Below are 20,279 nucleotides of genomic sequence, written 5' to 3' on the forward strand. Positions count from 1 at the left end.
GGGGTGTTTTGGACCTTCCAAAGCCCATTCAAAGACAAGAATTTAAACTGAAATTAAAAGAAATTAAAAAATAAACTGTTGGTTCCTCAGGCAATACTCCAAAAAATAGTTTTTCTCAACAAATCTATATACATGCTTTTATTCAGCAAATATTTACTTAATGCTGATAACAGGCTAAAGACCATCCTTGGAGATAAAGATACTACAATAATAAATCAGACTAAAACTGAAGACAGTCTTAGAACAGGAGTTCATTTTAACTGTTACAACTGTTGCCAATTCAAGGCCTGACCTCAAAAATGAAGACAGACGGGAGGTAGATTAACAATCATTTGCAAAAATGGAGAAACCTACGTAATATAAGGACAACCATTGCTAGCGGGTGATGTGAATGATTAACCTTAAGCAGAGTCCAAGCTCTCTCTCAGAAAGTAATTTTGGGTATGCCTTAATTTTAGCGTAGACAATGTTAAAAGTGGGTAGAATAGTACCCTCAAGCATTAAAAAACCAAACAGCAACAACAACAAAAACCCTCAACCCCCCCCCCCCCCACAAATTCAAAAGAGGACTAACTAAATGACTACCCCTGAGCAATGCAACTTAATATATCAAATAGAAGCAAGTGGATGCAAACACATATTAAATAATTGTATGAAATGACTTGCTCTATACTATTATCATATACTAACCAGTAGGAAAAAAAAAAGTTAGGGCTATCTGCCAAAAATGATCTTGGTTTTTAAATAAACTGATCTTTAACCCATCTTTTACAGTAACTACACAATAGAAACATGTTTCTATTTGGGCTGCTTATATTTCAGGATAACAAAACAACGTCATTTGTATCTGTCAGCTGTACAGGAAGGGGTGCATCTAACTCAACCAAAAGCATTAAACAATTAAGTTAAAGAAGGGGTGGAGTGTAGGTGGGGTGGGACGGCACAGAATACAATCTTACTTTACTATAAATTATGACTTGGTCCATAAAGAAAGTGATTATAGTCACGTGCATGCTGGAACTGGCTTGAACTGGGTTGTTAAATTTGCAGGAATTTTGTGAGCCACATGACATAAGGTTGGTAGTTTGAAATATTCCCTTGGTGGGAGTATTTATACCACAGAATTGGCAACTATTACAAGCCAGGCTTCTCTGCACCCCAAGTGCCTGTTGTTAAACATTTATTAGGACACCACTGGTTCATGTTGATTCTTATTCTCAAAGTGACATTAGTGTGGTTCTACAATAACTTCAATAGCTGGGTTGTATAAAGAATTCTTGCAATTTAGCCTTACAAATGAGCAAAAGCCAAAGATATTTAATAAGAATCATCAAACTTGATACTTGTAACAAACTTCTTCACAAGGTAATAGAGGATATTATGTGGTAAGTAATGAAATAGTTATGACTGAAGCTTGCTTGACTTCACATGTAAAAAAAAGATGATAAATACAGGGTTACGGATGATCAAATAATATATTAGCACAAAAAAAAGGTAAAAGATTCCCTTCATTTCACTTACTATGCAGATTTAAAAAATAAATTCTTGGTTGATTTGTTCCAACTTTAAAATTTAAGAATCAGCTTCCCAACCTTTTTAGAGCTTTCACTGAGACATATTTGATAAAATCCTAGGCAAACGAATCATTCTAAGAAAGTCCAAGAGCTATTTCCCTGTATCTTTAAATGGTAAAGCTTGGAGGTCACACCTGAGAAGCTTCTGGTCAAGTCTGAAAAGCACTTGAACATAATGATTCTAGGAAGTGTGTGTGGGGGGAAACTGATAGGAACCAAGCTAAATCTCTTTGCTTGAGAAGCTGATAACATTTAAAAAATACCGTAGAAAACTTATTTATTAAGTTCAAAAATTAAGTGGTAACATTTTAAGGTCTTTATATGTCAGGAATCATTAAACTTTGCCTTGGTAAAATAATTTGTATCAATTGCCTCAGGCAAACAGAGATCATAAACTATTATATACATGTTCCTCTGGGCTTACTTGGGAAACTATGTTGACGCTCTGAACCAGCCCATGCTAACTGAACTTATTCTGATTCTTTTACATGCAAAAGCATCAATGTTTTAACATCAGGTTAAAAACACTTACCTGCGCCAATTTCTGTAAACCATGAAGATGCAGAGTTCAAATTGATTGTCTCAAACTGAACGACCTGATTTGACTCGGTGCCCTTGCTAATAGCTACACAGACCATAGGGTATTCCTGTTCTGGTATTACCAGCATTTCAAAAACATTCAAAGGACTTGGCAAAGGAAAATCAAAGTGCTGAGAAAAAACAAACAGAAGTATAACTTAGAAACAATCTCTCCACTGATACCATTGAATAAAGCCAAAAAAAGGCTTTCATTTTCTCCTTGATTGATCTACTTCAAAAAAGGATTACATCTAACATCTTGATAAGGATGAGTTTTCTATAAAATAGTTTTAGAGAATTGGCCATATTCATCTTTATGGTTGCAATGCTTCTATAAGTTTATTGACATAAGTTAAAGAAGAAATCTTAACAAGAATGCAAGAACTCCTAAACCAAGTAAACACCCATAAATAACTATAAATGTGCTGACCCTAGACAGTAGTACTGAGATCTTGTACTTTCAGCTTCAGTTACACACTAGTATTTTCTAAAGAAGAAAACTACAGAGTAATATGTACCTTTATCAACATGAACTTCTGCATAGGCTCATACCACTGGAGTAAAACAATTCCAGACTGTAAAGCTCCACAGAGGTATTTATGTCCTGTGTAAGGGTTTCTGACTGGAAAGAAACAAAGCAGAACAGACATAACCAAAACACTGACTACCTTGATGTGAAAACATAATTAGTTTAGTTAATTAAAAGTAACAACTGAGCTATGCTAATATAAGAGCTAACTCACTTTCTTTATAAAGGCAGGGATGATCTATGGGAAAAACAATGAAATGTGGCCTGCCATCAATATCAAAATATGGATGGAAGAAGAAACTATTTTAAGTCATAATTTAGCTGGTAAAGGAAAATCATTGTTTCTATTCACCAGGGTGGTAACAGTAAGTAAAGAAAGATGATGTCTTCTCTTCTGGCTTTGTTACTCCTTCCTTTTCACTTTATCTCAATTTTAAATCATACACATTTACTTCTAAACATCTTCAGTAGGCTACGTTGTTAAACATAGGAAATTTCTATGAGGATGATATTTTAAGCACTAAAACACCTAAACTTACTTGCAACCTAAAGAGCTGGGTTTTTTTGTTTTTTGTTTTGTTTGTTTGTTTTTTAAGTAAATTGAGTGAAAGAGAAGGTCTAGGAAGTAACCGAAATCTATGATTTCATTCTTGGTATAGTAGTTTACAGTTGTCTACTTAAGTCAAGATGGAAACTTGTCTTACTAGTTTGCTAGTTTCCTAACTTTTACATTTTACTAAAGATGTAACTTTCTTGACTCAAATCTACAAAAACTCATATTGGTCTGTCCTTCTCCCCAATTTGACTCTCATCAACAATTATGTGTACCAATTACAAGAGTAGTTATTTGCAATAAGCTCTACCTTAATGTATTTATGAGTTTATATCTTAGATTATATATAAGCTTCTACACCTTTCTTGAGTCATAGATCTTGGGAATCTGATAATAGATATGAACCTGATTCTTCCTAGAAAATGCTCATGAAATTTGTTTATAACTAGGAACATATGCTATGCAACTATGCAGCATGAAGACCAATGAATACACTCACTGCTTCAACAAACAGAATTAAACAGGAAGTTATGAGCCCAGGATCTGAAGTCATTAGACCGGGTCTGATCCCAGGTATCATGGGGTTATCTGAGGGTTAAATGAGATAAGATAATTAAACAGTAAAGAATTTAACCTTGCTCCAAAAGAGGTCTAGCCTGTGCCCACCTCCGCACCCCGCCCCCCCCGCCCCCACTTTGGAAGGTAATCTCTAGGCCTCAGGAGAATGTCATGTCTGATAAGAGTGTCTTCATTTGCCTGGGGCCTTGTGTCAATGAATTGCCTCAACAATATGATTTAGATTGGGGGCTTGCAATGCTGGACGTTCTTAGGGTGAAGGACAGTCATGCCAAAAGATTGACAATGTGATTTAGAGTAGGGGCTTTGGGTCATGCAGTACGAACTGACCTCTAGAGGTACTGGATATTGAGATCAGCCATGTAGACAATCAATCATGCCTGTGTGATGGAGCCCTAATAAAAACTGTTGAGTATTGAGGCTGATGTATGCTCCCTGTGGCAGTACTCCATGTGCACCATCCCACATCACTGCCAGAAAAGTAACACTGCCCATTACTCCATGGGGAGAGGACAACAGAAGCTCTATGTTTGGCACTATTCCTGGACTCTGCCCTATGAACGTCTTCTCTTGGCTGATCTTAATCTCTATCCCTACCATAACTATGAATGTAACTAGTTTCAGTGAGTCCTGAGTCTTTCTAGAGAATTTTTTTTAACATGAGGGTGTTTTTGGAAACCCCCCAAACTTGCAACTGGTATCAGAAGTGAGGGTGGTCTTGTGTAGACTGTTCCCTCTAACTTCAGTTAGCTAAACTCCTGTAATAATGTTCGTAAAGCACTACGCAATAACAGTTATGTAAAATGAAAGTGTTAAATAAATGGTAAGTAATAAATGATAAACTAGGACATTAGCAGAGATACAGCCTCAGGGACTATGGTTAAAAACCAGGAACACTGTAGGAACACTATGTTCTGTGAAAGCATTAGGACTATTACCTCTAAACATTTTTATGCCATGTCCTGCCATAGAGTCTTGTGCTCCAATGGCCCCTTAACTACTCTTTAAAAAGAAATATAAAGGCTCCTTTCCTTCCTATTTGATACTATAAGACTCTCCATAGCCTTAAAGAATTAAAAAAATGTTCAAAGTTCTAATTATCCAGTTTGAAAAATAGCATTTACTCACCTATGCAACATTTGTGGCAGCCTTTTGTATCAGGAATCTTTGTTGTTAAAGCAAACTTTCTGAAAACATAGGACAATATAAATGTACTCTACTGCAGTGGTTCCCAAACAATGATCTGTGAATTAGTTGCATCAGTCAAGCAGCTTTAAAAAAAACAGTCTTGGATTCTGACCCCAAACTATCTCATTTTCTAGGACTGAGGCAGGGCCTGGAAATTTGTATTTATAATACTTCTACAGGTGATTCTCCTGCACGGTCAAGTTAAGGAAACACTCATCTTTTGCATTCTATATGACATGCACTTTGGTGTAAATTACCTTTCAAAATTAAAACAAAGGAAGTTTTTTAGTGGGCAAGGAATACTGGCTGTTTTAAAAATAGACACTAAGGCCCTTCACTCCCAATAGAATTAAAATATTTTGTACCTTGGTAGTATGCGGTCTGGAAACCTATGAGTTTGAATATGGGCAGCTAATCCTGGTTTTTTGGCTTGTTCAAACAAAGCTATAAGATTATGAGAGTAGAGTTGAAAGGTTTTTCCTATAAAAGAGAAACATGTTACTTTTATTAGAATCTTTTACAGCAGAGAAACAAGAATTTTCAAGCAAAAGAAAACATAATTACCTTCTAAAATAAGGAGTCCAGAAATGTTCAAAGAGCCAAGCAAAATAGAAAAACACATACAAAAAAACAAACAAAAAACAAACACAAAAAAACACAACACCCAGTTAATACCATTTTGAAGGATAAGAAAATTTTAAGAAAGCAGATAACTGCATTTTCTAATGCACAAATTGGGTATGTTCTGACTAACAGGTGTTCTGGGCAGAATATATATAAGCCTTAATGAAGCCAGCACAGAAAGAAAAACTGTTAAACACTGTTATACAGAGGACTGAGTTACAATGATGCACATGTGAATATTTTAGTATAACATGGAGAATTCTGTAAAACTATACACACTATCTTTCTGGGATAGACCTATTTATTAATAATTTTTCAAAACACCTTGGATTAAAATTAATTGTGAATGAAGTCTTATAAATATAACAACAGATTAAAATACTAAGAAAAGTAAAGAAACTAATATTATATGCTATAATACAAGGATAATGGAGCTACAATTTCCATACAATCAAAACCATAGCTGTGTTAAGCAGGGGGAGATAAGGGAAGCATCTTCTGATTCCTCATTATATATGGTATGGTACTGTAACAACATAAAACAGTATTTGTCATTTTACTATCAGAAAACATACACAGCTGACCGTTGAACACAAGTCCAAACTGTGTGGGTCTGCTTGCTTACACATGGACCTTTTAAAATAAATACAGTATGGTACTATAAATATATTTTCTTTATGATTTTTATTAACAACATTTTTTTCTCTAGCTTATTTTAAGAATGTAGTATATAATACATATAACATACAAAATATGTGTTAACCAACTGTTTATGTTATCATAATGCTTCCAGTCAACAGTAGGCTGTTGTAGTTAAGTTCTGGAGAGTCCTAAGTTATGTAGGGATTTTCAAGTGCACCAGGGGTCAGTGACCCTGAACACCCACATTTTTCAAGGGTCAAATGTATATGATATAATCTTATGCTACAGTGTTGAGTCTTATCCTCAACAAAAGTCTTTGTATTTTCTCGGAATGCAAACATTCTAACACCATACCACACCCTTCTATTCTCCATTGCCCCCTTATATACATAGCTACCTACCCTAACTAGAACACGCATGTAATATTTATGTGTGCACATCCACACAAACACAGACCCACAGGCAGAATCATGTTTTCTTCTGCTGAGCTCTGCTACTTACCTTCATTAAGTCAACTAGAATATGGAAAGATCTAATTTACAGGCTAATTTTTCCCCATTTTCCTGTAGTTATTTTATAAATATGTAAGATGTACTCTGTGTGATTTTTTTTTTAAGTTTATTTATTTATTTATTTTGAGAGAGAGAGTGAGCAGGAGAGGGGCAGAGAGAAAGGGAGAGACAGAATCCCAAGACAGAATTTCTGTGCTATCAGCACAGAGCCTGACACGGGGCTTGATCCCATGAACCGTGAAATCATGACCTGAACCAAAATCAAGAGTCAGATGCTTAACCATCTGAACCACCCAGCTGTCCTGTCTCTGTGTGGCTTGTAAGCTTATATCCAAGGACAGGTAGGAATAGGGATAGAAAAAGAGAGTTAGAGGAAAGTGATTTTACATGTATACAATTCAGAGTTGTTAAACAGAATTGGGTTTATTTTCATAATAGTAATATATTAATATTTTGGTAATAGAAATAAAAAAAACTGGGGGGAAGCATAATTAAAATCAAAGAGATTAAGTACTCTTACAAGGACCCCAGCTTTTTAGAAGTCACTTATGTGCAACCAAATAATATGGTCTTTGTAAACACTGTCATCAGCTCAAATATACAAATTTCTGAAGAATCTCTAATAAGCAACGATTAGTGGAAGAGTTTAAATTATACACACACTTAAGCTATTAAAAAAATTTTTTTTTAATGTTTATTCATCTTTGAGAGAGACAGAGACAGGATGTGAGTGGGTTAGGGGCAGAGAGAGGGAGACACAGAATCCGAAGCAGGCTCCAGGCTCCAAGCTGTCAGCACAGAGCCTGATGCGGGGCTCGAACTCACAAGCTGTGAGGTCATGACCTGAGCTGAAGTCAGACGCTCAATCGACTGAGCCACCCAGGTGCCCCAAATTATACACACACTTAAAATTATGAAAATTACATTTCTTAAATAGGCCACAATTCATAATAATCTGCCTATCAGTAAGGCTGTGTATCAGCACTGATGCTTTAAAGCATAAGTAGCTAGTGGTGCCTGGGTGGCTCAGTTGGTTGAGCATCTATATGACTCTTGGCTTCAGTTCAGATCATGATCTCACGGTTCAAGGGATTGAGCCCTGCGTTAGGCTCTGCAATGACAGTGCAGAACATGCATGGGATTCTCTCACTCCCTTTCTCTCTCTGCCCCTCCCCCTGTCTGCTGTCTCTCTCTAAATAAAATAAACTTAAGGGGCGCCTGGGTGGCGCAGTCGGTTAAGCGTCCGACTTCAGCCAGGTCACGATCTCGCGGTCCGTGAGTTCGAGCCCCGCGTCAGGCTCTGGGCTGATGGCTCGGAGCCTGGAGCCTGGAGCCTGTTTCTGATTCTGTGTCTCCCTCTCTCTCTGCCCCTTCCCCGTTCATGCTCTGTCTCTCTCTCTGTCCCAAAAATAAACGTTGAAAAAAAAATTTTTTTTTAAATAAAATAAACTTAAAAAAAAAAGTATAAATAGCGAAAGGTACACTCAATACTGAAAAGCCTGACAGTACAGTAAATAAGAGCCGAGTTATAATACATACAGAGAACTGAACAAAATTTGAGAAATACTAAAATAATTATTCTAAATAGAGAAAAGGGGCGAATGCTATTTTAATAGCTGATAGCATTAGGATTATTAATTAAGGGACAGAGAGAAATAACTAACTTTCCTGTGCTCTACTATTAGAATGAAAGTGAACAGCAAACCTCTAGTCACTTTAAAATGTAAGGAAATAGGTTTTAGTAGGTAAGAATTGCAAAAAAAAAAAAAAAGGGCCTAAAATACCACCTACCCTACGTGAATTTTGTCAGCACACGTCTGTGAGAGCCTTCACTGTTTACTAATAAGCACTCTGGAGATCGTCTCATTTAATCCTCACAGCAACCTCATGGGCTGCTATTGTTACCATTGTCCACATTTCACAATTAAGAAGACTGGGGCCAAGAGAAGGTCACTTGTTCAAGATCACAGAGAAAGGGAGCAGCAAGATTCTCTGATTCCTTCCCTTCCACTGGTAATTCTCCATGGAAGGCACACGGTGATAGCGACAGTGAGGGTGGAGGAGTCTGAGTGGAAGGGGATGGCCTCAGGTAACAATCAACGGGATAGTCCTCAGGTGTTTACATCCTGGACAGGTTTGGGAAGTGCTACCTTAACTGAACACAGGGTCCTTTCTCAAAGTTTCTTCCCATTCTAAGTTTGTAGAAAACATCTGCAAGTTGCAAAGTTACTATACATAGTAAAACAAATAACACTTAAAAAATAACGTCTATTAAAATTATCTTTCTCTTGTGTCAACTATGCTTTAATTAAAAATATTATATTTCTCTGCTTGTCTATGGTTTATTTTTCACATTATTTTCATTATATACATACCTGATAATGACATTAAAGTATTATTGATAACATAGAGCCAAGTACATTTCCGTGGAAATAACTATAAAGAAAAAAAAAGAAGGGAATTAAAATTCTCCAGTTTTCATTCCCTTATGCTTTAACATCCAAATTCTAACAGTCTGAAATAGTATAAAAATAACTATTTTCTACCTTTTAGTAAATTACAGAAACTTTACAGAAAAAATCTTGTAATGTGAACATGTAAAGAATACAATTTCATCTCCTTAAATATTTAAATCATAAACATTACAACTGAAGCCCATAAAAATTGATTTAAAATTACAAGACTTCTTTACCCAATACACCCACACTAATTTCTTGAGTTAAAACTCCTAAATTACCTGTTCCATCGTTGCCTCATGTAGCTCATTGAGATTCAATGTGTAAATACCATCTTCAGTTCCAAAAATAATGTACTGATCTAAAACAGTTAAGATAAATCACCAGAATTTACTATCATTTCCTGAAATAATTAAATAAAATGGCTCTGTGATTTAATGGTGTTGAGAGTTAGCTGGCCACCCACCCATCCAAAGAAAAATTATTTTCTAAAGTTCATGCCATCTTCTTTACATTTTTCTCCAATTCTGATCTTATTTTTAAAAGCAGATATATTCTCTGTTACTCATTCACTCTAGCTTTATCTTATATAATCCTTCCTTTCAACATAATTGTCATGTCTTAAGATTTTTCAATGTAACTGTATTTTTGCCAGGTATCTCAAATACTCTTTGAAGGACACTGTGAATTAAATAGAAATTATAAATCATGACACACCAGAAACAATGAGCATACCTAGTGTCCAGATCTTGGTTCCTAAATATATTACTTTGCACTAGAAAGAACCAGGGCTGCTTGGAGAAAAGATGGATTCCAATTCTGGGGCAAGAAAAGTGTTAAGATGAGCCTAGAAATCTTCCTGTGCCAGAAAGGTAGGAAGTGATCAAACATTAAACTAAAGAACATAGGAACTCTCCCTGCTCAAAAATTCTGGGACAATTTAAGCGCTAAAATAAATAATAATATTAATAGATCATATCTCCCTGAATAAAATTCATAAGTTCAAACTAATATAGGTACATAAATAAATGGAAAAGAAGAGAAATTGTCCATGGATGTCAGTGGATTGTCAACAATCAATAAATGCTAAAACCAGTTGGTTAAAGTCTGATGAACAAGAAGATATTTATATAGTCTCAATGTATTCCATATTACTTATCAAGTAATTACTAATTAATTAAAAAGGGAAAAATAGTCACTTGACAGTGGAGAAAGCTAGTGAACACCACCTTAACCAGATGGTCAACGTTAATATCACTAGTGTTTGGACAAACTGACAGCATGTACCTTCTGATACGATGCACTAAGAAGAGCACAATTCTTTCATATTCCCACCAAAAATGCATTCCTTGATCTAAGTATGAGGACTCATCAACAAACCCAAATTAAGTGACATTCTACAAAATAGATAGTTCCAAAAATGTCAAGATCAAGAGACACAAAGAAAGGTTGAAGAACTGTTCCAGACGTGAGGAGACTGAACAGTTGTGGTAGCTAAATAAAACCTGTGATCCTGAATTAGATGTTGTTGGACTGGGGAAAAAAGAAGGGGGAAGACAATAAAGAATATTATTGAGACAATAATTTAAACATGGACTGTGATGTCAACTATACTTCAATCAAAAAATAAATATGGACTATGTATTAAATCAATGATGAATTTCCTGATCTTCACAATCGTACTGTGGGTATGTAAGAGATGATTCTTGTTCCTAGGAAATACAAAATGAAGTACACAGAGCCACTCTCAAGTAATTCAGAAAAAAATGCACATATAGATAAATAATAGAAATAACTGATGATTCTGAGTATAGAGGAGTTTCTTACACTATTTTTCTAACTTTTCTGTTAGGTCTGAAATTATATCAAAATAAAAACTTACAAACACACAAAAAACATTTCTTTACTGATAAAAATACTTTTTTTTTTGTTATATTTCTAACAGTAGCATTTAAAGCAGATAATTATACGACTTGTTTATATTATTATGTTAAAGTGGAAACAAACATTTCCTGAACACCCTTTTTTGCCTACTCTGTTTGCTAATTGCCAGACACTCAGGTAGGCAGGCTTTTTCCTTCCTTGCAGTGAGGTGAGTAGTAAGAGTATTTATGTTGTAAAATGATCACACTGAGAATAGAGGTGTAAAGTTTCTTTCTCAAGTCATATAGTAATGACAGAGCAGGAATTCAAACCCAGGTCTATTTGATTCCAAATTTTTACCTCTATGTATTAGGTTTCCTCACTTTAAAAACATACAGTATAAATTTTTAAAAATAAATTGTTATATTGCCATTATTTCAGATTTATAGAAAAGTTTTAATAGTACAAAGAATTCCTGAATATCCTTCACACAGATTCCACAAATATTACCATTTACTACTTTTGCTTTATCCTTTTTTCACTCTACACACACACATTTTTTTTCTGAGCTGTTTAAGTTACAAACACGATGCCCCTTAATTCCTAAATATTTCAGTGTGCACATCTTAAAAAAAGAAAAACAGAAGTGTTATATAACCACAGTACGATGTTCGAAATCAGGAAATTAACACTGACACAATACTATTATCTACTGTAATGACTTCACTGATTGAGATTATCAACTGTCCCAGTATTGTCCTTTTATATGACAGAAAATCCCTAATTATGGTTGCAATTACTTGTGGCATGTCTATTCAGTCTCCTTTAATCAGAACAGTTCCCATATACTCTTAAATTCTAAAGGTTAAACCAAAACTCTTATCTACCAATTTAGGTTGTTGCAGGTATCTATACTATTTAGTCTCTAAAGTAATATTTTTAAATAACTTCAGTTCACTGACCATAAATATCTTTTTTCATAATAAATATTTTATTAGAGGTGTATATAATTTTGTTCAGAAATTTCAGGGGCATCTGGGTGGCTCAGTCCATTGAGTGCCCGACTCTTGACTTCAGCTCAGGTCAAGAACATGCAGTTTGTGAGACAGAGCCCCTGTCGGGCTCTACGCTGACAGTGTGGGGAGCCTGCTTGGGATTCTCTCTCTCCCTTTCTCCCTGCCCCTCCCCAGCTCACATGTACATGTACAAGTGCGGGCAGGCGCACACTCTCTCTCTCTCTCTCTCTCAAATAAACATTTAAAAAAAAAAGTTCAGAAATTTTACCTTTTGTATCAGGATGTATCCAAGATGTTGCACAATTAATTTTCAAAGGGCAGCCATCAAAAACTTTGGAAAAACATGCTCCCATCTTATTTATAAAGAAAGAAATATTGATTTATTTGATTATGTAATTTTATATATTCTTAGAAATCAGCTAAGATTACAAAATGCTAAATTCACTCTTACTTGCATATGTTTATGGTTTCATTACCAAAATTCCTATTTTGATATCATTTAATGACTTCTAACAATAGAGTCTCCTATTGTTGCCTTGTGTAATCCACTATTTCAGGGCAAAAATAACAAATTTACCAAAACATCTACATATGTCAGTGATCTATTTTAGGAATTTTAAGTCCCCACTTATCTTTAGGACTAACATTTAATAATGTGAAATAATGGATGATATTACTGAGCAACATCACAGTGATTGTAATTGCAGTGTAACTCTGTAATAGTGAAGCAGACAAAAAGACTAATATTTACATTACATATTAGACTTTTACTGAATAAAAAGGTATTAATTTATAAAGCATCCCATTCATATGATTGGCTGAACCACCTCGGAGAGCCAGAGAACAAGCACTAAGATAAGCTTCCCCGTTCACTGTGTATAGTTCAGTGTGAAAATGGCTTCAGGGGCAGAAAGGAATTTAACCCATATAATGAAGAGGACACAGTACTACTGATATCATCACATTAAAGTTAAACTGGCCTTTCAAGGCTACTCTGAGAACCCAATTGCCATATTTACAAAAAGCAAAACTTTCCAAGTTCTAACCAACTCACTCACATTAGGGTACATGATTTGATTCGTGGTGTATCAAAATGCATTTATGCCTTTGTATTTTATGAATCCTTCCATTCAATAGCTCAAGATACTTGACAGCAAACAAAAAATCTGCTGCTTCTAAAGAGATGAAAATTGGCAAGTGGTTCACATAAAAATATTCCTTACCAGCACTTTTGGAGTGGGTGGAAGGCCATTGATGGCTGGTTTCTGTGGGAAAAATAATTTTTATTGCTTTAAGATCTCTTAAGCCTTAAAAAAAACACCTATACATTTGGAAATTTAGTTATCTAATTCTTGAATTAAAGAGACAATGCCCCCTGCCCACCAAAACAAACACTGCCTCTCTATGATATACACGGTAATCGTTACAACTAATCACCAAATGCCTGTTACGCCTACCGGGAAATCTCGCTTGTCTTTTTTCCGTGGTAACTGGGGTGCTTGTGCTGATCCTTCTGTATTTTCACTAATTAGTTTTAAAATACCATCACCATCTCCTAAAAAGAATCATGGTTAAAGCTGAATGAACATACAAATAAGTACCTTCCTTGAAAAATAATTTTCCCTTTCCCCCAATACTTGTTTTCCATTTGGGTGATCCTATACTGGGAAATATTCTCTACTGGCAGATGAGTTAAAGTATCTTCAGTGCCGTTCTCTAGGTTCAATAGAAGTAGCATTGCATCTCTAGCAGTGGTCTTAATCAATGTAAACAACAAATGTCTTTCCATATTGTGAGAAAAATGAAATCTGATATTCAGATATTCAGGCCTGATATATTCAAGGCCTTTCATAACTGAACTCCAGTCTACTTTTAGTTCTATCTCCTAGTATACACCTTTCAAAAGCTCACACTTCTCCCATAGTATACTTCCAACACAATCCAGGTTGTCAGTGCATTTGTTCATTCTTTCTTGCTCATCAGGCATGCCTGTCAGCACTGGCTCCCACTAATGAAGGATCCATCTACTTTAATGCTCTGCAAGCCCCCCCACCCCCCACTCTCTTCCCTATCCTTATCTTCCTGAAACATTTCTCATCTTCTATTACTATAGTTAATTACTGTATGAGACACTTACATAAGCTGTCTTGTCTAATGTTACAGGTACCCATAGGGTGTAACTTCTGCTACAGATCCTGAACTTCTGGAGGGCAGGAACATCCATTCATCATTCTAAGACCTATCATATTACTTAAGAAATCAAATCAGGGTTCACTTGGACTGAATCTATTCACAGTCCGCCCACGTGGAATTTTAAAGTAACTTCAGAAAGCTTTAAACAGTTAAAAGAGTGACCAAAGACATTCTTTAAAATATGAAAATGGCTTTCTTTTCAGTTTTCACTTTGATTTATTTACCCAGATCACAGTATCTAGCTGTATGCACTCCAGGACTGCTGACACTGCTAGCCATACCAATAGAGGAAGTCTCAGCTACAGGACCACAACTTGGGCTACTCTGTCTTCTGAGAAACTGGGGAGCTCTGTTCTCTGAATCAGGGCAACGTTTTACAGTTGATGATTTTTCTTCATCTAGGAGGCTGTCTTCAGGGTAGCTGTTTATCCTTGGCTGTGATAATAAGACATACGAGTACTTTAATAAATTTGGATATGAAACAGTAACACTTCATTATCATTACCCACCTAAGACTTTAGGGGGTGGGGAGGTATGTGATTTTTTCTTTTTGCTATGTAATTCAACTCACTAAGCTAAGTAAGAAAAATAAACAAGAGTTACTGTCCCAACACAACTAAGAACTTGCCATGTGATTTTTTAATCATCCCTAAGCCAAACCTGATATAATTTTAAACTGATAAAATTATATAAACAATCCACAAAATATTTAATAAGCAGGAATAAGCAAGGACTTAATGAAGTATTACTCCATTGAAATAGGAAATTGCCATACTAAATGAGGACTGTAAATGATGAACTCGTTCTGTTTCCTCTTCATGTAGTCGAGTATTTTCTCAAATGAGTATGTGATTTTTACCTTTTTCTTATAGCTATTAAAATATTGTATTTCTCAGGAAGTTTTTTAATATATATTTTACATCTTTGTAATCCCCTCTTGAAAAAAAACTGTATTTATCTAAAGCATATTTAAGAGAATTTTGAACAAATTCAATGAAATTACTTTTTAATTATTTTATTATTAAAAAAAGGATTTATTCAAAAATTTTAAGTTGCTCACCTTAGGAGGTAGGGGAGGTGGTATTGCACGTTTTGAGGTTGATCTAACACAAGGAGAAAAATGCAGTTCAGATGGTAGTAAATGTAACATAAAATAGAGACTCTAATAAATGTGCATTAAAATTGTTTACATTCTTTAGATCATGATAAAGAGAATTTTTAAAACCTATAGAAAGACCTAAGACCTCATTATGTCAAACTGTATTAGCAGGACTATAAAATAGATTTGTATAAAATGAATACAAAGTCTTTTTACTTTGTGGTTATGCTCTGCATATTTAGTATGTAATAAAAATTAAACTTAGTAAAAAAACAGATTCCAAATTTTAGAGTTGGAAGCCACTGTGAATCATAGATTCAAGTGGCCATATCATCAAACCTTTTTTGCTAGCCCAAGTGGGGTACATAGATTAACAATATTGGCATCACCTTGAAACTTCCATATGTATCGTCTAGACCTATGGAATCAGAACCTTCAGGTGATCTTCCAGGCACATCAAAACTTAAGAATCACTGATCTAGCTCACTGGTTCCATACGCTTATTTATCTAGAGTTATTGTAATCAATTGGGAAGCTTTTAGGATTCTGAGATTCGAGTCCCAAAGACCGTATTCTGTTGCAAGGGTTGGCAAACTTTTTCTGTAAGGGGCCAGACAGTAGTAAATATTATAAACTTCAGTGTATACAGTGGTCACAAGTACTTAACTCTTTGTTATAATGTGAAAGCAGCCATTAATACATAACTAATAAGCATGGCTGTATCCCAACAAACCTTCCTTATGGACACTAAAATGTTTATATAATTTTCACATATAACAAAGTATCACTCTCCTTTGGATTTTCTTTCAATTATTAAAAAATCTAAATACCATTCTAGTTTGTGGACTGTACAAAACATAGGCAGTGGACCAGATGTGACTTATAGGTCATAGTTTGCCAACCCCAGATCTATAAGCTCAATGTGGGGGCCGCAGAGATCTGTACTTCCAAAGACCTCTCTAGGCAATGCACAGGCTTGGAATATCTGGGCAGGCCCTGTAACTTACCTGTTGAGGGAAGACAGGTCTAGAATATAAAGTAACTATACTGCAGAATGGATTTGGGGCTTTGTGACTCCTACAGCACTTTTTCCCATGACATTATGTACCTCATCTTTCAGTAAATTAACATTACATGCACTAAGCTGAATTTAAAGAAGAAAACCTAATTATCAACACATGATGCCTTTTGGCAATTAAAAAGTCAGAAGCTTTACACTGATATGAGGCAGAGCACAATTTTTTTTTAAGAATGAAAATTAAAACTTATTAGAATAAATTGCTCCCACCCAATACTGTTCCTATATAAAGTAAAATATAAGTAAAATATTAAGTTAGCAAACAACTTACTTGCCAGTATTTGCACCATCAACAAAAGGATTCCATTGTAATACAAAGTTTGGGTCTGATGACACTCCCTGTGAAGGTAAAAATAGTTTAAAATGTTCCCTTATAACAGATATTAATCATTTTATTTGATTCAAGAAAATATTCAGTGTCATGATTGTTAATCATCTTGGCTTTCAATCAATTTTTTAATCTCCAGTTAGATTTGCTGCCATTTGACATATTTAGGTCAATGACTCATTATCTGTTGACTGAAACTTAAGAAATTCCATAAACATACTGAATATAGTTTCAGTGTGACAAGCCCTCTTTACCAATGCTAGTATATTCCAAATAAACAGAAAAACATAACTCTGAATTATCTGCATCACTAATCCATTAGTGTGGAAAATGAAATATATTATTAAATTATCATTAACTTATTGGTGCTACTATTTTTTCCCCACTGGCATAGAAACTGTGAATTATATATATAGCAATATATACAGTAAGAAGAGTACTACTTCCAAATGTTAAGAATGAAGAGATCCATTAACAGAAGGCAATTCTTCGAAAAATTATACTTTACTGAAGCTTAAAAATAAAGTAAATGTTAAGGTAACATCTAGGCAACTCTGATAATACCTTGCTCTATTTATTACTTTTTTCCTTTTAGATAAGAAAATGTTTAACTAAACAGTAACTTCGAAATATAAGAGCAATGGTTAAAAAAGAAGCTATATTAACAAATAAATATCAAAAACAGTAAGGTAATGCAAAAATATACTACAAACCTAACACAGTCTGTAAGAAAAAAAGATCCTAGAGCTTAAAGCTCAACATCAAATTCCATATATTTAATAACTTCATGTAACTCCTTCAAAAGATTCAGAAAGGTCAATATGAATGGTTAAGATGGTATATTACCAAATGTACTCTAGTTAAAATATGCCTAACTATAAGCTTTTTCAAACTTTAATATGTGAAATACAGTATCAAAATTAATGCTTGAAAGAATATATAACTTTGATCCTTAATCAAAGTTTACCTGACTATAAGTTTTCTCAAATTTTAATGTGTAAAGTACTTCTGAAGTAATAATTCCTACCATTTCATCCCGTGCTTCTGTTTCTTTTCTCAGAGGAGGTTCGAACTGTAATTTGTCAACTGCAAAATATGTAACAGATATTCACAAACTCTATCTTAAAGGGTTAATTTCAGAAATGTAGCAAGAAGCATATGTATAGGGGAGAGGGGAAGGGGGAAAGAAGAAGAAAGAAGACAAAATTTTTTCACTTTTTTACTGCAAGAGTACCTTTCTTTATATTTACCAAAAGAAGGTAACAATTTGGTAGCTTACTACAAATCTACTTAGTAAATTCTTTGTGTATGAGATTTAAAAAAGTTAATCAAAGTAGGTGACTAAGAAAACTAATGGTGACTAAAGGATTTTCCCTGTCTAGGCTGCACACTCTGTTCTAAGGCTACAACTTTATGGCAGAAATGAACCTCCCCAAATTACCTATAATTATCGAAAAAGAACAAACATTAAATTAAATGTTATAATGGAATTCAGAAATTTAATATTATATTTTGCTCAATGTATATTTTATTTGGCCTACTCTTTTATATGAAATATTCTAAAATAGAGAAAAGGATAGCTTATTATCTACTCATAAAGTACACAGAATTTTAAAACTGTAAAATCTAATGACTAAATGATCAAAGAGAAAAAAAAAAAAACACTTGCAGCATAGAGATGCAAGATCCCCAAATACAATCTTGGCAAATAAAATACATTAAAAAATCATTTTCAAAAAGGATCCAGTTGTCTTTATCCCTAAAACAAGATTTGTAAAGTAATACAAATTACTTATATAATTCATTAAATAAAAGCATTGTCATAAAAATTTCCAAAAAAAGATTGAAGATATTTCATAAAACACAGTATCTACTTTTCAAAAATAACCTAAAATAAAAAGCTCTTTATTAGTGATTTATTTCTTAACATAATTAAAAAACATCTTAACTCAAAACCACTACTTGAAATCACTACTTCAACTCATTTGAGACAGAGATGAGCTAAAGTTTTTTTGTCACAACCAGAAATACTGGCAAGCAGGTCTAGAGATGAATCACAAGTGTGTAAGTATGGTAAAGAAAGAGAAAATATCACTCTTTAATAATAAGAATTATATAACAAGCAAGTTTCAATACTTAAAAAGAAATTCCTAGAGAAAATGAGTTTCATAAACATTGAAGATGTTTTAACACATAAGAAAAGTACTCTTCTAAAACTGTAGCCATAACTATGGCACAGAATGCTATATCATTGTTTTATGTGGTAGATGGGACCTGAAGTTGTTTTGTTTTAGAGAAAATACCAGCAGTACCTTTGGGTGCATCTTTGGCGTATGAAAATACAAAGATGGGGAGGTCTTCTATTATACATACTCATTTATCTCTTTAAGATGATGTAGGCTCTAGCCATAATACGGTAACAGGAATTGTATTTCTCCTTCTGCTTTAAACAACTAAGACATTGGTGTTACATGTATGTGCGCATAAATTATGTGAAGCAATTGTTTTGAGGCAGTGGCTAACAGATACCACAGCACTGTCCTTGAGAGAAAGGAAATACATGGTGGCAAGATCCACATTCACTCTGGCTTTCTGCCTGGAGGCACTTTACAAACTAGGACACAAGAAAGTGGAATCCAAAGAGAGAGTACCAGCCTCACTGGGTGTTGGAAACAAAGACTGAAGATTGGAGCTGCTTAGGTAGTTGGAATTTGAAGGGCAGAGTGCCAGAAATAAGAAAGCTGCATAAAGGAGGAGCTCCAGAAATATGCCAAGAGATCTCTTTAAGTCTTTGGTTGAATACTAAATTGCCCATAAGCAAACACGAGATTATACAAAGTACGTCACAAACAGCTAGCAGAGGAGTGCTGAGCTAAATGCAGATTCTGGTGATCGCACAGTACCAGGAAAGATAGTTGAATTTCTAACCAGAGGAAAGAGCCTGCTGAATATCTGGTAAAACCTGTCACAAGCCTTAAAAGGATCAAGCTGACGTACCACTTAAGAAACTCTTTAAACACCTTTTGGATAAAGAGGACCAAATCCAGACACTCAGTGTCGCACCACAATGTCCAAGATATAATAAAAAAATGACCAGACAAGAAGCAGGAGAATAGAAACCATAACCAGTTGGAAAACAGATACAATCTTCAAATAAAGGAGTTCCCAATACAACATTCCAAGTTTCCAAAACAGGCCTCTGGGTCAATTTTCATGGTATTAGACCTGATATTCACTCTTTCATACACATCCCTTTTTTGTAGTGTCACATTTCACTTGAACTTTATCCTTTTCAAAACCCTCTAACTCTTCTTGGGGCCACCTGGGTGGCTCAGTTGGTTGAATGTCTGACTCTTGATTTCCGTTCAGGTCATGATCTCACTGTGAGACTGAGCCCCACGTTGGGCTTTGCACTGACAGTGTGGGCTTGCAATTCTCTCTCCCTCTCTCTCTGCCCCTCCCCCAGCTC

General features: G+C 34.8%; 1 protein-coding gene across 6 annotated transcripts in view; it reads right to left on the reverse strand.

The window, feature by feature from the left end:
- MAP4K5 (mitogen-activated protein kinase kinase kinase kinase 5) overlaps positions 1 to 20,279 on the reverse strand; it is a 113,999-nt gene that overhangs the window by 13,501 nt on the left and 80,219 nt on the right. For 4 of the 6 annotated variants that reach the window (XM_053224448.1, XM_027065680.2, XM_053224451.1 and 1 more), the window contains 13 exons: positions 17,838 to 17,896; positions 16,754 to 16,821; positions 15,366 to 15,408; positions 14,530 to 14,740; positions 13,570 to 13,667; positions 13,336 to 13,377; positions 12,381 to 12,465; positions 9,515 to 9,594; positions 9,153 to 9,213; positions 5,365 to 5,479; positions 4,940 to 4,998; positions 2,672 to 2,775; positions 2,107 to 2,284 (listed from right to left, as the gene is read on the reverse strand). In XM_053224448.1, coding sequence (XP_053080423.1) covers positions 2,107 to 2,284; positions 2,672 to 2,775; positions 4,940 to 4,998; positions 5,365 to 5,479; positions 9,153 to 9,213; positions 9,515 to 9,594; positions 12,381 to 12,465; positions 13,336 to 13,377; positions 13,570 to 13,667; positions 14,530 to 14,740; positions 15,366 to 15,408; positions 16,754 to 16,821; positions 17,838 to 17,896 — 1,203 coding nt within the window. The remainder of the gene's footprint in view (positions 1 to 2,106; positions 2,285 to 2,671; positions 2,776 to 4,939; positions 4,999 to 5,364; positions 5,480 to 9,152; positions 9,214 to 9,514; positions 9,595 to 12,380; positions 12,466 to 13,335; positions 13,378 to 13,569; positions 13,668 to 14,529; positions 14,741 to 15,365; positions 15,409 to 16,753; positions 16,822 to 17,837; positions 17,897 to 20,279) is intronic. The other 2 variants (XM_053224450.1, XM_053224449.1) reach the window with 1 other exon arrangement.

This window comes from Acinonyx jubatus, chromosome B3 (genome assembly GCF_027475565.1).
Source record: "Acinonyx jubatus isolate Ajub_Pintada_27869175 chromosome B3, VMU_Ajub_asm_v1.0, whole genome shotgun sequence".
NCBI lineage: Eukaryota > Metazoa > Chordata > Mammalia > Carnivora > Felidae > Acinonyx > Acinonyx jubatus.